Source organism: Stylophora pistillata, chromosome 12 (genome assembly GCF_964205215.1).
Source record: "Stylophora pistillata chromosome 12, jaStyPist1.2, whole genome shotgun sequence".
In the NCBI taxonomy this organism is placed as follows: Eukaryota; Metazoa; Cnidaria; class Anthozoa; order Scleractinia; family Pocilloporidae; genus Stylophora; species Stylophora pistillata.
In genome coordinates this window covers 15464776-15483501 of record NC_142530.1, presented here as the reverse complement: position 1 = coordinate 15483501, position 18726 = coordinate 15464776, and the positions used below count along the sequence as shown (strand labels likewise).

At 42.7% G+C, this 18726-nt stretch overlaps 1 protein-coding gene across 1 annotated transcript in view; it reads right to left on the bottom strand.

Moving 5' to 3' along the window:
- Positions 1–18726, bottom strand: part of LOC111331219 (dynein heavy chain domain-containing protein 1-like) — a 50449-nt gene that overhangs the window by 6571 nt on the left and 25152 nt on the right. Inside the window, exons 28-53 of the mRNA XM_022936278.2 lie at positions 17451–17733; positions 16594–16759; positions 16004–16366; positions 15412–15601; positions 14838–14936; positions 14387–14672; positions 14045–14310; positions 13380–13678; positions 12679–12947; positions 11645–12354; positions 11437–11529; positions 10901–11066; positions 10162–10691; positions 8033–8299; positions 7571–7716; positions 6667–6937; positions 5927–6049; positions 5189–5501; positions 4570–4839; positions 3803–4015; positions 2813–2946; positions 2637–2736; positions 1767–2167; positions 1478–1603; positions 664–934; positions 86–249 (exon numbers count right to left, since the gene is read on the bottom strand). Of these exons, the coding sequence (XP_022792013.2) occupies positions 86–249; positions 664–934; positions 1478–1603; positions 1767–2167; positions 2637–2736; positions 2813–2946; positions 3803–4015; positions 4570–4839; positions 5189–5501; positions 5927–6049; positions 6667–6937; positions 7571–7716; positions 8033–8299; positions 10162–10691; positions 10901–11066; positions 11437–11529; positions 11645–12354; positions 12679–12947; positions 13380–13678; positions 14045–14310; positions 14387–14672; positions 14838–14936; positions 15412–15601; positions 16004–16366; positions 16594–16759; positions 17451–17733 (6519 nt within the window). The remainder of the gene's footprint in view (positions 1–85; positions 250–663; positions 935–1477; positions 1604–1766; positions 2168–2636; positions 2737–2812; positions 2947–3802; positions 4016–4569; positions 4840–5188; positions 5502–5926; positions 6050–6666; positions 6938–7570; positions 7717–8032; positions 8300–10161; positions 10692–10900; positions 11067–11436; positions 11530–11644; positions 12355–12678; positions 12948–13379; positions 13679–14044; positions 14311–14386; positions 14673–14837; positions 14937–15411; positions 15602–16003; positions 16367–16593; positions 16760–17450; positions 17734–18726) is intronic.

Sequence of the window (18726 nt, the reverse complement as noted above, 5' to 3'; positions counted from 1 at the left end):
GCGGAATGAGAAGATCCGCAGGCTAGATGACCTACAAGATAAGAAGATCTCGAGAATGAGAATGAGATAGATAAAACTTCTCTACCTTCTGTGTGACCCAAGGCGGCTTTGGCACTTCGCTTTCGTCAGAATGATCGAATTCGGACCTCCCCAATACCTTGGTAAACAACTGCCATTCGTCACGTGACACAGAACCACTGTTCATCAGTTTCTCTGCCGCCAGTAAGAACGCAAACACGTGATTGTCACCTAGACAACAGGAGAAATGTATAAGAGACGACCATCAATTTAAATTAATCAATTCAATTCTTTTGTGCTCCACATCAATAGCTATTTGTTAAGACCATCATTCATTTAACCAAGCTGCAGGAAGATAATTGTCAAACTCAGGGTTCAAATTACTAACCCTGCGGTTGGTGAAAAGTTTTCCTGAAATTTGACTCTAAACCACCTAACAATTTACGTGCATCTTAACTACCTTACAAATATCACCAATTGGCACATGCTGCATGAAAAAAATCAACAATTGTTACCCATTTTTTCTTAAAACGATATCCTTTTCCAAGTCTTGTATTCGAATAATTATTAAAAACTTGAAGGATGCTAAAAAAAAGTAAATGAAAACAAAACAAAAATTTGAATAAATAAAAGAATGATACCTACTTTGAAAAAGACTCCAGGAGATACGATCAAATATTTTCCTGGACAGAGCAGTGATGAGTTCTGCTGCTCTGGCACCCGGTGAACCACTACTTTTCTTCCCGCGGTTCCTCTCAGCTATAGTGTCGCGGAAGAGCTGAATAAATGACTCCAGTGGAAAGCGATAATAGGGATGGAGTTCACACAAATCACTAACAACCGAGAACAACAATGCTCCATGTTGAGCCACAGGAAGAAAATCGTTTTGTTTCGCTAGTAGCTCTGTTTTCATCAACTAAGCAGGGAAAAAAAAAAAGATACGATGAAAGGTGATACTGCTTGAACACTTCACACCCGTCGAACCAGCACTCTCCCCTCCCCCCCCCCCTTTCACCATGTCACAGTTACATTCAGTTTCCACATCAACAAGTCGTTTAAGACATCTTGGCAAAATCAAAGAACGACTTCCTCTTAAGCTTAAATTTATAGGCCTCTTGTCTTCTACGGAGTTGTTTCTTAGGTGGATAATGAAGTTGTCTCTTATTTGAAAGAAACCCATGACCAGGAGTTTACAGCAGTAGTGGACAGACGCCAAAGAGGTAAGAGAAAATAAAAAGGGACAAGCACGGCTAAGGCTGGACAAGTTTTTTTTTTGTCAAACCATGTTGCCTCGTGTGTTAGTCTGATGGTTCACTGAGGAAAGCAGGAACAAAACACTATTACATTGAAGGAATATGGGCAATTCCCGACAGAGAGAGATCACGGACTCTCCAACTCCAGAAGGGAAAAAGATCAAAATTAAAAATAAACTAGTAAAGCTGGTGAAAAAATGGCTCACCTCAGCCTCGCCGCATCTTTCTTCTGCCGTGGATATCATATCTTTATTCTGTGTCACCGCATCCAACATAGCAGAGTCTTTTAGCAGAGGACCACTGAGGCTCACAACCTTATCAAGGATGACCTCCTACCCAAAAATAAATGTGCAATAAATGATAGGTACTAAATAACAACTATATTAAATTGGCAAACTGATATTTAAACCAAGCAACACAATATCCCGAGTTTACAATGTGATCTTGGACCAAGGGAAAAAGATGGAATGAATAGAAGGTGAATGAACATCAAACCTTGGCATTATTGATCTGTTGCTTGTGAAGACCAACATCCCTATCGATCGACCTCAGCTGTCCGTCCAACTCTGGTCTTTCAAGCCGTAACGTGTCCCCTAACAGCGTTTCACAGATTCCCTCCCGGCTCACACTCATGTTGATGGTACACGCCTTGGAAAGTGGAAGCGGACATTGCCCTTTACCGGGTATGAACAAGGGCAAGGAAGAACTGAGATAGAGCCGGAAGGAAGGCTTATAGTCCACGGCAGTCTTGCCAATAATCACTTGAAGGTTACCGTCAGTACTGGTGAAGGTTTGACGGGTAAGGAGCAGCTCCAGCGTTTTGTTCCAGCGTCGCCTTTCGATGTGGGTGACCAGTGTCACTAGTCCTTTCTTAACAGCGGCTCGCAGTTTTTCGACTATCACATTATAAGTAGTTAGTACAATTAAAATACGATTGACACAAGGATAATGACTAGCCTTGATCAATACTATTCAGTAACCTCGCCGTATTTTCTAACACTGCTCTGAAGATGCAACCCCTTACATTAGCACCGTAGGATATCAGTTGTTTGAAAAAAAAAAAAGCTCTTACACTGCTATTTTCGGTGCAATTCTGGGGATATCCACGCAAGGAACTCTAAAGCTTTTCATTAAATTTTGTGGAGTATCTTTCCCCTCAACACATTTCTTAAAGTAAATACATATCAGAGTCGTTGGACTTAACTTCTTTGTTGGCCTTACTGTAAGAGTCGAATGTGAAGATTCCATTATCATCCTTAAAACGTTGAATAAAAAAGTCGGCAACTCTCAGGCAATCGCCATGCAAAGAGATTTAAACTAGCAAAAGAATACCTGCGGATTACCAAGTCGGAAAACAGAATATACCTAATAAAGGATCATCAGCTGAAACGACTAGGATTTGTCCTTCACTCAGATTTAACACTGGAGAGGGACCAAGTGATATCGGCAGAGGAGTACTGTCGATCTAAAACCAAAAGAGTGCATATAATAGTGATCAAAACAAATTCATGAACCCGAGCAATAACTTGTGTTAATTGTACCTGTATTCCCATTGCTTCAGCCAGCTTGTCTTTCAACATCTTGTCACTCAAGCCCGTCAAAGCACTGCCCGCTGTACGCTCCTTCCTGGAAGTGGCCTGTGTCTCCCCCTCTGGAAAACTGGATTCTTGATCGTCTACAAGGAAATAGACAGATACAACTTGCATCGGTTAGTATCAGACTTGTACCAGATTTAATATCCGCCATTTTCGTATTGTATTTCCAAGGGTTTGCTTTAAAACAAAATGATCAAATTATAAGGGAATCTTGTATTTGCGTTAGAGCAATACCTCATTAAAAAGGTCACTCCAGTCGTTTCGCATCATATAACTTCAAAATGTCTACCGGTCTCGAATTCGTATTAGTAACGATACATTTCTGTTCGCACCGAAAATACTTTTTTACTTCACAAACCACCTTTGAATTGTCCCTCACTAGCCTAAGTATAAAATTTATTTTCTTAAACATGCTCCTACCCCTTACAAACACATTCGATTAAGAATTAATTCATCACTGCTAATGTCTGAGCTGAAAAAAAAAAAAAAAAAAAAGATACCGCCCCCCGATTAGCTCAATTGGTTAGAGCGCCGGATTGTGTTGTGCGGTCGAGGGTTCGAGCCCTAGCCGGACCAATACTCATGGTCTTAAAATAACTGAGGAGAATTTGCTACCTTTCTATAATATCAAGAAATGGATAGATATTCTAGTCTTCTCGGATAAGGGCGAATAAACCGTAGGCCCCGTCTCCTGCAGGGCTAGGGGTGGGAGACTTTAATTTCCCACGCACGAGATTACTGCGTGGTGGATGTCCTCCTCTAGGGTGAGATGGGTGGGTGTGACAGGACCCCATTTAAACCAGCCATTAGCTGAACTAGGCTACCCTGTATAAACATTCGTAGATACAAATACAAATAGATCATGGCTATTCCACTGAAGTGGGTCGTTATTAGAACAGAATATGTTTCACGTTCGTCCACGTGATTGTACATTACCATTTTCTCTCAAGGACTGTAGAAACTGGTCAACTTCATTATCAAAGAGCTGCGGATCAGATTCAAATTCTTCCGCAGGTGCCTGTTCAAGATGAGCATCATCCAGAGCCTGGGAGGCTTCCATGTCAACGGATGAGCCTTCGGACGGGCGAGAGGACCGGTCTGACTGTCTGGTGTCTGGACGACTGCTGGCGGCGCGATCCACCGCTTCACCTATGTCAAGTAAGGTCTTGATTAGAACTTTTTACAATAGCAATGAAGGATCATTGAAGGGAGATAAACAAATGACTTTGTTACGTGTCAAAATACTATTATATCCAAGGTTTTGACACGAGTTAAATAAACTGAGTGTCGAAACTTACTGGTAAATTTCCAAAAAAAATGATCACACATACAACAAGAATGATGGTACGTTTTGAGCTCGGCAAAGAAATAGAGAAATATGTTTTTCGTCTTGTCTCGAGCTTGGGACAAAGTAAAAATTCTGAGTCCCTACGAGGAATCGAACCTCACACCTTCGGATTCCGCTCCCCGATGCTCATAAACAAATAAAGACAACTAACTAACAGTCAAGGCTCGTTGTTTAAGAACCTGTTGCTATTACAAGGTGCATTTCTTTGAGAAAATTATAAAAAGCAATCGAGAGAAGCCAAAGGAAGCCAGTCAAAGTTCTAGGCTCTATTATCTTTTTATCAACAGATAGATCGATGAACAGGTTTTACAGAAAAATACCATAACACCAACAGTACACATATGGTTTGGAATACCTTGATGCAACGCTCTTATCCATAACTCAGCCTGGTTATGAGGATCAATCAAAAGTGGCCATGCGCGTGTCCTATCGTCTCCACAGCTTCTCAGTATCAAAGCGTTGTTTACCGCCTGTTCAGTCATGGGTAGGTCATTTCTCCTCCAGTCCTCTAATTCGTTGGGAGCCGACAATACTGTCTTCAGTGACACGCCCTCTCTGACAGGAACAATGTTCGTAGCTATGGTTGACACCAGAGTGGATTGCGTGGCAGGACGGGAGTCCTTCCCTGTGTAAACACACAGATTAAGCCTTAGTAACGATTTGTCAACCAAGTAACAATAAGTTATTGCTTTCAAGACAATTTACCCGATTAAAATATAAGCAAGTATTTATAAATCTCAGAAAACTGGTTATCGTCAATTAGTCTAGATATGCCTGAGAAAATTCCTTACCAACTCCCTTCAATATACAACACACGCTCACTATGCAAATCTATGAAAATTACCCCCCAACTTTTGTCACACAGGGATCCAAAGTTTTGGTGTTTAATGCAAAAAAGCAGAAAATCATCATTTTTGATGCGTGTTCTCCAAATTGTGTTCAACCTAACAGCTACCAACACCTGTCAGGCTTACGTGTATCAGGTTCTTCATGATGTTTGCATTCCTTTCGGAAATCGTCCAGTACCATGGACGATAACGTACGAAAGCCCTGAGGAGGCGCTCGGAACACCCCGTCACACACCCTCAGCCAATCAGCAAACAATTCGTCGCGTGCTTCAGGGATTAGTGGACCCAAGTAACATACTGCAGCAGCCGCAACTAGGGAATCTCCAGGTGCGGAGGTCAAATGCTGTTTGGCGAGTGATCGACCACTGTGCCAGAGATTTGAGTAGGAGGATAGGCTGTCGACGAGCGCAACTCCTTTGGATTTTATTGTTTCAATGTTCTGTGAAGAAATTTTACCAAGAAAGTCAGCTAACATCATAAATGTATGTTGAAATCCGCTCGTTTAAGTTGCTAACAGCCCAGGTAGGTTTCTCGTTGCTAGAAATATTTTTTATCTCTTGCCTTTCTAACAAAAACAAACAAAAGCAAATTAACGAAGGGGCGCTGGAGAGAAGGTTCACCGGGTGTACTATTTAGTCTCAAAAATGCATCGAGATCCCCTCCTCTGAGTTTGATAACAGAGTGATATCATAATTTTCATGAACAACAATTAATACTTACTTTTGTGGACAGTCAATGAAAAATACAAACAACGAGAAAAAAACAAAACCAAAACAAACATGTCACTTAGAAAATTAACGTGAACATCACCAGCAAAACTACAGTACATTTGCTGTGTAAGCGGGCTGAATTTAGATAACCTACTTGAATCTGTTTTTCAACTGTTCTTGAATGCTTTACGCTCTCTTTGTACCGCTGAATGTTCGACTCAAGCTCTTGTTTGATGGCGTTGCATCTCACTCTCATCTCTCCCAGAATGGACTTTGCCTTCAAAGTTGAAAACAAGCAACGAATTAAAGAAAAATGCAAAAAGTTTATCATGAGCCTGGAGCAAAGGAAACATCCTGTTCCCCCAAGAGACTTCCGATTTTGCGGTTGGATGGACTATCGACTATGCTGCACAGATTTCGCTGACTAGCGAAGCCATATCCTTATTAACATGGAGTTTAAGAGTCAATTCGTTCAATGGGAGACCATAATTTTTTTAACAAACATTTTCATACTAAAAAGAACACGAACTTTGCTGAAGAAGAGAAATAGCAGAGTGTACGATGTTTCTCGGACTGTTACCCTGATGTCATATTGCCTTGACTTGATCTTAGTGTTCCTCAAACGCGATAACATCACCTTTAGTACCTGACCTAACTCTTGTTGCTTTATCCACAATTAAATGAATTCACCATGATCTTTGACATTTTGAACTTGGTATCATCTGTTTTGCGTGTGTGGAGGAGAAGAAACCCCTCTCCAAGGAAGCAAATCGCTTCCTTTTAGTTTTAACTTTTGTCTTACGAAAAGCAAATTAAATTGTCTTCTTCATTCTACTTTTAACAACAGAAGCAAAAGTTCTCGAATAAATTACAGCTGTTCCCGATGTTCAATACCTCTTCGAGTTCCTGCTCTGCTTTCTCCAACTGCCGCCGTTTGGGTTTCAGACCTCTGTGTGCTAAACAGAAATCATAAACAGCTCGCACCCACATGCACAAAGACTTTGCGGCCATACTACCATCTTGGACGACATCTGCTTGGAATAACGGGTTGTAATAAAAAGTTTTGAGTCCGTCGAAAATCGAATCTTGCATATCGGTCATGTTGTAAAATTCCAAGTCTTTAAAGAAGTTGTTTCGGTTGAGTAGAAGCTTTCCTTCCTCCCATCTGGAGCGAAAATCAAGAGATAATATTGGGTCAATAGGCTGATTAAAATGAAAGAGAACTGATATTCTTAAGTGAGAGATAAGGACGCTGCAGGTACTTTATGAAGAGTTATTTCCAAAACAACATTGCACCGTGAGGACTCCCAGAAAATAATAAATATGCAAACTATTCTGAACAAAATGCGCTAACATTACACAAACCCCGAACATAATCATAAACCAAAAACCGAAAAAAAAAAGAAAAAAAAACTACATACAGACACAACGTAGAGAAAAAGTCAAAATACAAAGAAAAACGTATCGCCCCCCCCCCCCCCCGATTCTTTTCTATGGAATGCAATTGATCTGATAATTCACGAGAAGGCAGTGAGGAAATAAATAACAAATGCTTGTATGCTTGATTGATGAGGTGGTCATTTGTGATTTGGATTAGGTCAAGGAAAACAAGGGCCTGAAATTCGGAGAAAAGATGCTGAACTGACAGATCTTGGAGACCTATGTGAGGACATCTGCTTGCCAAGTACTCATACCAAACGAAACCATAAATCCGGCATCTTGCGCAGGATGCCAAAAATTCACCAAAAGCTACCTGAAGATGAAATAATGAAAAGTCGGTAAAGGTTTGGTAACTTACGTCTGCTCCTTTTCGAACATGAGACAAATTGCATTCACAACAAGAGTAACCAGCGCAGGTGGCGTACGGTAACTTCTGATTTCCTCCAGGTCGTGAATATTTAATGAGTCGATAGCCTTCCACGCCGCATCAAATAAGGGGTTGACCTGGAAATTAAAAAGCAGGACTTGCTTAGCTCTGGCGAAAAATATTGTCAACCCACTTAAAACCAAATCGCAAATTTGAAAGTAAGACTGACTGGATGTCAAACAAAGAAACCAATAACTGATAAATGATAAGATTTAAACTCTACTTCAGTGAAACAGATTGGCATTATGTTCGGAGGAAGTTACATTCTTCTGGTCGCTTCAGGTTGTGTGGATCGGGATTAACTTCAGCAGCAAGGGCAATAAGGCTTTTAATAACGTACACAATCGAATTTGAGCCAGTCAAAGATTTCTAAGAAAAAATTCTTCTCCACACCTTTTCAAATTCCACTTGTGCCTCCTTCCTTAGGATTTCAATGGGTATCTGCATGTCCTCGATGTCCTTTTCTTGCTTCTTACACCTCTCCTTAGCAGCAGTGAACTCATTCTGGCACGCTTCCACGGTCTCTTGCCTCAACTGTATGTCCGTCTTGGACGCTTCGTACACTGGTGCTAGGTTATCCAATTCTCGCTGCATCTTGTTTAAGCTGTGAGTAGCTTCGTCCATCCTTTTAATCGCCTTGTCTAGGTGAGCCACCTCTTCCTGCAATGCAATGAAACGTCAAAAAAATGGGATGTTAGTTAGGATGAGGGCTTTCTAGGACGTGCTAAGCAGCGAGGTTACCCTTAAAAACTAAATTCATTAGACGGATCGGTCATATATTCTGCTGGGATTTCCGAGAAAAATGATACTTAACAAATAGCATGACGGAGATTATCGAAGCCTATTAAGGCCTTTTCAGGGATGGAGTCTCTAATAGGAGTAGCTTGATTCTCCCTTGTCAGTGAGGGATTGAGTCTCCAACAGGAGTTGCTTGATTCTCCCTTGTCAGTGAGGGATTGAGTCTCCAACAGGAGTTGCTTGATTCTCCCTTGCCAGTGCTCAATGCTGGGGTCCATGCCCATAAAAGCTACAGGTCTGAGCACCATTACTCTCACTGAGATTATTGAAGCCTACTAAGGCCTTTTGAAGGATGGAGTCTCTAACAGGAGTAGCTTGATTCTCCCTTGCCAGTGCTTGGTGCTGGGGTTCGTGCCTATAAAAGCTACAGGTCTGGGCACCATTACTCTCACCGTTACTCTCACCGTTACTCTCACCGTTACTTCCACCGTCACTCCCACCGTTACTCTCACCGTTACTCTCACCGTTACTCTCACCGTTACTCTCACCGTTACTCTCACCGTTACTCTCACCGTTACTCTCACCGTCACTTCCACCGTCACTCCCACCGTCACTCTCACAGTTACTCCCACCGTCACTCTCACCGTCACTCTCACCGTCACTCTCACCGTCACTCTCACCGTTACTCTCACCGTTACTCTCACCGTTACTCTCACCGTTACTCTCACCGTTACTCCCACCGTTACTCTCACCGTTACTCTCACCGTTACTCTCACCGTTACTCTCACCGTTACTCCCACCGTTACTCTCACCGTCACTCTCACAGTTACTCCCACCGTTACTCTCACCGTTACTCTCACCGTTACTCTCACCGTTACTCTCACCGTTACTCTCACCGTTACTCTCACCGTTACTCTCACTGTCACTCTCACAGTTACTCCCACCGTTACTCTCACCGTTACTCTCACCGTTACTCTCACCGTTACTCTCACCGTTACTCTCACCGTCACTCCCACCGTCACTCTCACCGTTACTCTCACCGTTACTCTCACCGTTACTCTCACCGTTACTCTCACCGTTACTCTCACCGTTACTCTCACCGTCACTCTCACCGTCACTCTCACAGTTACTCCCACCGTTACTCTCACCGTTACTCTCACCGTTACTCTCACCGTTACTCTCACCGTTACTCTCACCGTTACTCTCACCGTTACTCTCACCGTTACTCCCACCGTTACTCCCACCGTTACTCTCACCGTTACTCTCACCGTTACTCTCACCGTTACTCTCACCGTTACTCCCACCGTTACTCTCACCGTCACTCTCACAGTTACTCCCACCGTTACTCTCACCGTTACTCTCACCGTTACTCTCACCGTTACTCTCACCGTTACTCTCACCGTTACTCTCACCGTCACTCTCACAGTTACTCCCACCGTTACTCTCACCGTTACTCTCACCGTTACTCTCACCGTTACTCTCACCGTTACTCTCACCGTCACTCCCACCGTCACTCTCACCGTTACTCTCACCGTCACTCTCACAGTTACTCCCACCGTTACTCTCACCGTTACTCTCACCGTTACTCTCACCGTTACTCTCACCGTTACTCTCACCGTCACTCTCACCGTTACTCTCACCGTCACTCTCACAGTTACTCCCATGTTACTCCCACCGTTACTCTCATCGTTACTCTCACCGTTACTCTCACCGTCACTCTCACCGTTACTCTCGCAGAGATTATTCAAGTCTATTAAGGCCTTTTGAAGGATGGAGTCTCTAACCTTTTCTTTCGCGCATAACCTTCTGCAGATCTTCCGAAACAGGTCAATAAAATCCAAATACGTATCTGGCGAGTAAAATTTCAACGCCTTGACCCCGTAGATCCTTTCCACCATGTTTCTAGAAGAAAGATGCACGTGAGCCATAATTGAACATATGGCCACGGATTGCAAGTCTCGCTCACGTCGTTTTAATGGTACAAGACTAAGTACACTTTCCTCTTCATCAAGCAGCTTCTCTGCCACACTAACTAGCGCTTCGTGTGGCCAAGCCCTGTAGACATCAACACAACAGCTTCTTGTTACCAAGGTTGGAAACTTATACAACTGATTCTTTTCTAGGGAATTGGACAGCTCGAGCTTTTTGTACTTCAAACAGACGAAAACATGGATATGTGATTTGACTCGGCGAAAGTACCGCTCTTGAGCAATATCTTGGTTCTCCACTCTGCGTGCTCCTCTTTTTCCTCCGGGAAGAAGCTGGTTGGAGATCATAGACAGCTCATTGTGTGTATAAAGACCAGGACATGTACCTAATATAGAACAACAGATAGAAATACGAGTATCGATGATATGAGGCTTCTATAATTACTATTAATCGTTAAGCACGAGTTTACCTGGAGCACAAAAGCATAGCATCAACCAAAAAAATTCTAATACTTGGGAGCTGAATAGTTTTTCTTTAATAATTAGTGAGCAAAAAAGATATTTTGTTTTCCAGCATCAGGTCACAATCTTTTACCTTCTGCCATTAGTGAACAGATGTCCTGCATGGATTCATCATCAACACCTTCTGGTACAAACAGCGCTACAGGTTTCCCTTGAAGTCCAGCAATAAATGATGCCACTTTGATCTGTTGTCTGAAGTCCTCCTGGCTCTGAAACTGGCTTCGCTGCAGCTCAACCAGCTAAAATGAGAAACGAAAGAAACGTGTCAAGACAATTTAGCAAGATATGGTGAAAATACAAGATTACAAGGTAGTGGACTGCCATTACGGTAGAATAAAAAAGAGCGGGGAAGGCACAGTGAGCGAACAAGAAAGTTAGGGAGCGAACAGACGCGGAACAGACACAATCGAGGCAGCCAACCATCAATCAACTGAATGACCAACCACGTGACCGACTGACCGAGACATATGGACGGAAGAACAGACGAACGAACAATCCAATCCAAGGAATGATCGTTAAACGTGATGACTTGGAACACTTTCCAAGTAACATTTACTTATATGATATGAAACAATATCATCCCTGACGCATAAAAATCCTTCTACAAACCTTGCAGCAAGCTGCATGTGCAGTGAGTCTTGTTAGGGTCCTTCGTCCGTAACCAAGATCCGATAGCAACAGCGCATGACCTCCTGGTGTGGCCTGGGGAATACAAAAAACATTGACTGTCATACTACCAAGTAAAATAATCAAATGCTGCTGAAAAAGAGTTTACAAACTTACATCAAAGAAAAGGGAAGGAGGATACAGAACTTACCAATGCTCGACTCAAACGCACCGCATGATGAATTGCCTCGCGAAATGTCACCAAGCTCATGATTTTGGCACTGGACGACTCAGCCACTTGGTCATTGTATGACGTTAGACATCTCTTGATCCCTTGTTCCAAAATGCTCTCGGCACACTCCAAGTAGTTCTTACTTGCGACTTCACTGGCGCTACTCTCTCGTCCGGTCACAGAGACATTGAAATGCTTGCAGAACACGATGTCTGTCAAATCTTCTCCAGAGAAAGCCAGCTGCTCCGACGAAATCAAAGGACCATCGTACTTCTTGTCGTAGCTCAAACCGCTGGTGTCGTTAAACGTGACCTTGGCTTTTGCAGGCTGAAGGACCACAGTGTTTGCTATCAAACTCTGCTCTCTGCTCAGCGTTTCGTCCTCGGGAACTTCTTCTTCACCTAAGATTTCATCATTGCCATTTGGTTCTTTAGGAAAAATGTCATCATTCGCGACATTCTTTTCTGTGGTATATGCATCGATATCCTCCCTTGGGTCAGGAGTTTCTTGATTGGGAACAGAATCAATATCTTCTTCCTCTCCAGCGCCTTCATCGCTTAAGTCTTGTGGTTCACCACCTGGTAGTGTCGAAGAGTCATCCAATTGTAATGGTCCCTCAGACTTTCCAGTGGTTTGGATTTGCTCGTCATTAGCCGTAGGTGGGGAAGCATCTCTACCGGGCAAAGCGTCTGCAATAAACAAGATAGGCTTATGAAAATAGACCATTCCCGAGTTCTAAAAAACATTCCCTTTCGAAATGAAGCCAAATGTAAAACCTTCCTTGCAAAAATAAGCTTGATTTGCATAAACTTTTACATTCATTTTTCACACCAAAAGTCTTGCACTTTCCCTCACTATTGAACAGTGGCAATATGCCTCCTGGAAATAGTTTATGCCATGACAGATCCCGCTAAGTGCATAACGGTAAGATCTGTAATTCGAAAGCTGTAATTCGTATAAGGTGTAAAGTACTGGAACAACGGGTCAGCACCAGCAAGAACCAAGTTACGTACCTTGAGAGTTCTTCTGCATCAGCGATTGCTCGACAGAGAACACTTCGGAGCCCAGCTCCGAGGTAGTCTTACAGAAAAATTCCTCAACGGTCTCGTGCAACAAACACGAGAACCAGTAGCGCTGTTCCTCGGTCAGAAGGCGATCACTATAGGTTCGAGTACTTTCGTGGCACCACAAGCGAAGAAGAGAACGAATCATTGGTGACAAAGCAGCGGGTGTCTTAGCGGACAGTCCAGACTCTATCGGGCCGTTTGTGAGAGAAGGCCAACTGTGAAAAAAAATAGGAGAACGTAAGCAGGAACCACGAAAATATCCCAGGACTCTGACGAAGATTTACTAATCTTGAATTTGACAGGCGAACAGGCGAATTTGAACGACTGCCCTGTCTCGATGATCTATGTTAGTTTTCCTTTATTCGGAATTGATGCATTCTGTCTGTCTACCTTTTTTATATTCTACGGGATTGACTGGAACACTAAGCATTTTACATTACAATGCCCTGGGTACAGATAATATAATCAGCGCGTAAAATTGTGAATGCCTCATTTCCTTCGTATCACCAATCATTAAAAATGAGGAGTTATGATTTTCATTGTCCTTCTTTCACGATTCATGATGGGTTCCTAATAGCCTTAAATACTGCCCATCCTAAAATGCACTAAGTACAACAGGACAATAGGAAGTCTTCAATCTTACGCACCTTCGTCCTTTACCAACATTCCCTCTTCGTTGTGACCTCTCCTTTCCAAGTATACTAGACTCACTCTTCACAGCGCCGATGGCTTCAACCTTCGCTTCCCCCTCTGAGTCTTTTTCTGTGTCAGCTCGCCTCCTCACTCGAGGTCTTGGCCGTCCACGGCTCTTGGATGAGAGAAGGGACATACCTTGCGCTACCCTGGACAACTCGTGCTGGGTAAATAGGAAATGAGGATGAAGCGGGGTGGGACGAAGTTCCCTTCGAATGATGTTGTACATCTTGATGGACGCCGAGGACAGCGCCTGTTAGGGAGACAGTTCGGGATATATGGATGTCAGATAGGGACGAAACTCCCACAAAATTACTCTCGTCGAATGGATAAGAAAATGACATAAACAATGACATTGACTAACCCTAATAGCTGACACTAACACTGAAATTGACAACAACACCATCAATAAGGCTGAGGCAGATGGTAACGTCAACATTTCCGTTGTCACCAGCACTATTTTTGACATTGACGGTTCCAGTGAGTCTCAAATAACACTGACACATACTCTGATAATGTCACTGCCTCTAATACCGACACAGGCACTAGCACTGAAAGATAGACACAGAGAGACACTGATGTCTCCTTGTGGAAGTTTTCTGCTCTTCCTCTCTCTTACCTTGGCCAAATGCTCATGATGGCTTAGCGAATACGCTGGAAACTCTCCCAACCAGGCTTGAAATACTGACGAGTAAATAGTCTCCAAAGACTCAGAAGACAGCGGAAAGAATGACAAGACCGTCATAAGTCTAGACAGGCGATGGCTAATGGCATACGAAGCCACCCCTCCACAAGACGTACCTTCACCGGGCGGTACACAGGCAGCCATGAACTGGAGGTGTTGCACCCTGTACATGTAATGTCTCTGTTTGTTGTACAATGTTCCTAAGGAATCAAACACAAACACAAATATAACTAAGTAGATTATATCCCCTAAGTAGATTATATCCCCAATGATTACCTTGTGAGAGGATTTGTCTGAGAAGCTCAAGTGGAGGCTGAATTCCAAAAGTATCAGAGGCTGCATAGTTGAGATCATCAAGAAACATAAACTGAGTGCGGGACTTTGTAACGGGTGGATTCTTTGGAGTAGCAGCTCCTGGTATTGCCTTTGTAAAAGCTAAATGGCTCATCTCCTTCCGTTTAATCTGCTGTAGGCTATGTTCGATCGCCTCTTGGAACAGTTTCGAGGTCAGGCCAGCGGATAGACAGATTCGTGTCGAGTTGTAGCGTGGGTTGATCAAGTTCTGGAAAAAATATATCAGTGTATTGTGCGAATACAATAGAATCAATCAGTTTGGAGCACACCCAACTGGAGTGGCAGGGGAGTTTCTTTTCTGGAAGAAAGGGGAGAATAGTGAACACGACCTGTTTCATATCTAACAAACCACACAACCGGGAACATTACAAACCTGCACAAGTGAAGACTTTCCAATTCCTGATGGACCAACAAGCAGCACTGGCTGATGTGCAGATAACATTAGATCAATGAGGTAAAAGTAGCGATCCAACTGAAAAGTAAAAGAAAAAAAAATATACTTAGGACAACATACATACACATACACATACACACACACACACACACACACACACACAAACAAAAAAAAACCCAACAAGTGATGCCTCTCGGAAAGGCGACCGAATTTACCATATGAAAAAAAAAGGCCATGAAGTTATGATCCAAATAGTAGAAAATTAATTTTCTTAATTAATCAAGCTTCTGTTGATGGTAAGTGTTGATACTTACAGACTCTTACAGGTCTGTACATAGTACAGCATAGCCCAAAAGCATTTTAAAATAAAGTTTAGAAACTTCAGCTGCCACTCGGATTAAGGTGTGTACTGTGACTGAGGTATGTTTGTCAACAGATTACTCAGTAACACTCTACATCGATTATTTTATAAGAATGGGCTGGGTCGTGTAGCGAGGATATGCTCATTTGGCTTACTTAAGATCACATTAACTAAGATTTTCAAAGAAATTACCTCGGTGATGACGGTGTAAGATGAGGGCAATGTCTTTAATTGTGATCCTGGCCTTCCTTCCCACTTTACTAAGCCACCTTTACTGAAGTCCAAGCAGTAGTCGTACACTAATCCATCAGGAGGTATGAGGAATGGATAAGGGCCAGCGGACAACAGTTGTCGAGCATGCTCATCAAATTTCTCAACATATCTTTTCAAACAAAAACATAGCGAAACAAAGAGTCAATCTGCACAATATTCAATACAAAGAAAAACAATTAAAAAGCCATTTTGGGACAAAGAATCAGTTTTCAATTGAAAGATACTCAGGCTGATCTCGCCGGAATTGTTCAAAATCTGACATTTCAGAGGACATGTTTACTGGCCTGGAATCTTAGATAAAATTTTCAAACAATTTCGTAGCTTGCACAGCGGTGCTCGGTCGAGAAAGCGAGTACGACGACAATCGATATGCTTCCTTCTTTTCATAAAAAAGTGACGAGGTACAGAATCGCAGATATGTTTGCTATTCCATAATAAAACGAAGATTAGATATTCCTAAAAGGGACAATGGGGTCAAAAGGGGGAAATGTAGCTCGTCGTTAAGAAATACCTTTTATGCAGATGACCACCAAAGGCCCAAATGAAGGCGAAAGCAAAGGAACTAACGACCCTTCCAGTGTCACTAGCGGAAATTCCTGAGCTGTGTCCGCTGCTGCCAGAACTCCCGGAGGTCTGTCGGTTCCTCTGATTGATGATCTGGATTTGACTATCTTCATCTTCCCTTAGAATATGCCTATCGTAAATGGCAGAGAGGTAACGTAACAGTGACTGTACTTCATGCACTCCTGCGGCTGTCTTGGAGGGCTTGTTTATGGAACTGTACCCAGAAGTCAGTATTGGTTCACAGTGCTGACTGAGGAAGTCTAGGGTGGAATCCACCACGTGATCCATCAAACACGAGATGATTCCCAATCTGAAATTGAAAGAAAGTCATAAAAATCAACATTAATGTTACAATTTCGAGCGTACGTGCCCCTCATTATAACAGACCGGAATAAAATTCTGGACCCTGTATCATTCACAGGGGGTGCCATGTGCAGTTCTCATTCTTGCAGCAAGAATCTTTTCGGAGTTATTCGGTTTCCCTTCTTCCACAAAAGACAATGACAGAAATTCCAATAAAATAGGTGGTCCACTAACCCTCTATTTGTAATATCCCATCTTGCATGCGCCCCTCTCAGCCAAGACCTAAAAATTGGTTTCCATCCCACAAGTGATTGTGGACAGTAAAGCAGACCACAGCGCGTCACCAATGCTGGGGATACATGGTTGATTTCTGTCACCTCAAAAAGAATCGTCACAGTTTCTGAAAGAATCGAAAATAAACATAGCATGGCGTAAGAATACTTGCTTTTTTTCTTCGTCTGATGTGCACGTGGTTAGAGGAGAACGGAAAGCGGCGCAGTAAGGACGAGTATAACTAGGAAAGGCAAAAGGAGCGCTCAAATTTATATTTTCACTTGACTTCCTACTATCACGCTTGAGTAGAATTGCTCATGTGATTAAGAGATGCACACGAGGTCGGGCATGGTATCATATCTCGCTATAATCACCTCGTGCGAGGTGATTGTAGCGGGAGGGCTGAATTTCAAAGTGGCTGCCCTACTTTTTGTCACTGTTTCCGAGGAAATGATAAACGCGAAAGTTTATCACGTGATAGTTCATCAAAATGCAAACAGCACAAAAGATGCTTCTAAGTTTGACAGAACACGTTTAAAAAAAAGATATGAAGTTTTCGCTTAATTAATTAAATAAATCTATACAAACGCTTGCTTATCTTAATTGATACGACTAATCAACGTAACTGGAAAAAATGTATACTCAAAGCTTTCTTTACTTAGAGAATTTACAACAGAATTGGAAAGCACCTAGGGCAGTTATACTAAAATATGAAAACAAATAATTCATTTGTTCTTGAAGGCAAAACAAATTATCATCTAGCCTGAACATTGAAATAACGTTTGCCTCCTTGAGTTTACGAGAGCCTTAAAATCCACCTGGCTGAGCAATGGACTCTCCATTCGGCAAAGTGAGTGCCCTTGTGGAATCCAACAGGGTCCCCATGCTCTCCAGCCAAGTGTCATCCATAGGTCCGTCAAGCACCAGCCATTTCTTCACGTGAGACAGGGAACCCATCATCCGCGCGATGCGTTGTTTTTCAGAGGACTGGCTCGAGAGAAGGTCGGCCATGGTATCGCATGTAAGAGTTGCGTCTCTGAGCCATTTAGACACCAGACCGTCCATCCACAGACCAGTCTCTGGGTGCTGTCTTCCAAACAACTGCTCAAAACAACGACATTTTAAAATTAGAAAAGGGCGTCGATTACAAAATCCGGCTATGTAGACAAGTTGGTCATACAATCCACTCAAAAGAGCCACAGGGGTTGAGCCTCCTGCGACCTCTGTTAGACTATCTCGTTTAACAACAAACATATGAAACATATGAGTGAACTGCGGTTATGAGACGTATATAAGAACGATCCTTCGCAGTAAAGCACTATTTAAGCAATAGTGGAAATCAGACCTGAAAAAAATTTCAGGCCTGTACGGGATTCGAACCACTGACCTCTGCGATACTAGTGCAGCGCTCTACCAATTGAGCTAACAAGCCAACTGGGAGCAGGCCACCAAATTAATTCGATATAAACCCGTAGATGATTAATTTGATTAATTGATTAATTGATTAATTGATTGATTAATTTGGTGGCCTGCTCCCAGTTGGCTTGTTAGCTCAATTGGTAGAGCGCTGCACTAGTATCGCAGAGGTCAGTGGTTCGAATCCCGTACAGGCCTGAAATTTTTTTCAGGTCTGATTTCCACTATTGCTTAAATAGTGCTTTACTGCGAAGGATCGTTCTTATATACTATCTCGTTTGTTGGGGAAGGAAAATGCTCTCTCCGGTTAGAAGTATGAATCGATACCAGAAACAGCCAGGTTTGGCTGAAGAATTGCTTATTGAAGCGGGGGTGGGGGTTGGGTGAGGGTTATCCAAGGTGGACTGGCAACCAGTTCAAGGCGAGAGGTGATACTCTTAGTTGCTTCAGGCCCATGGGCTCGTGAAACTTGTCTTAATCCTTAACATCAATGTCCATAGTTTATTTCTCCATACTGTATTCCTTAAATTTCCTATGGAATTAACGAAGTGCTTCTTTGATTGCCCAACATTTTTTCCATTTTCATAACCTTACTGTTTGATACAGGGATGATACAGGGGTGAAATTATAAGGAGAAACTAGATGCATGACTTTCCCCCTTAAGGTCCATTTTCAAAA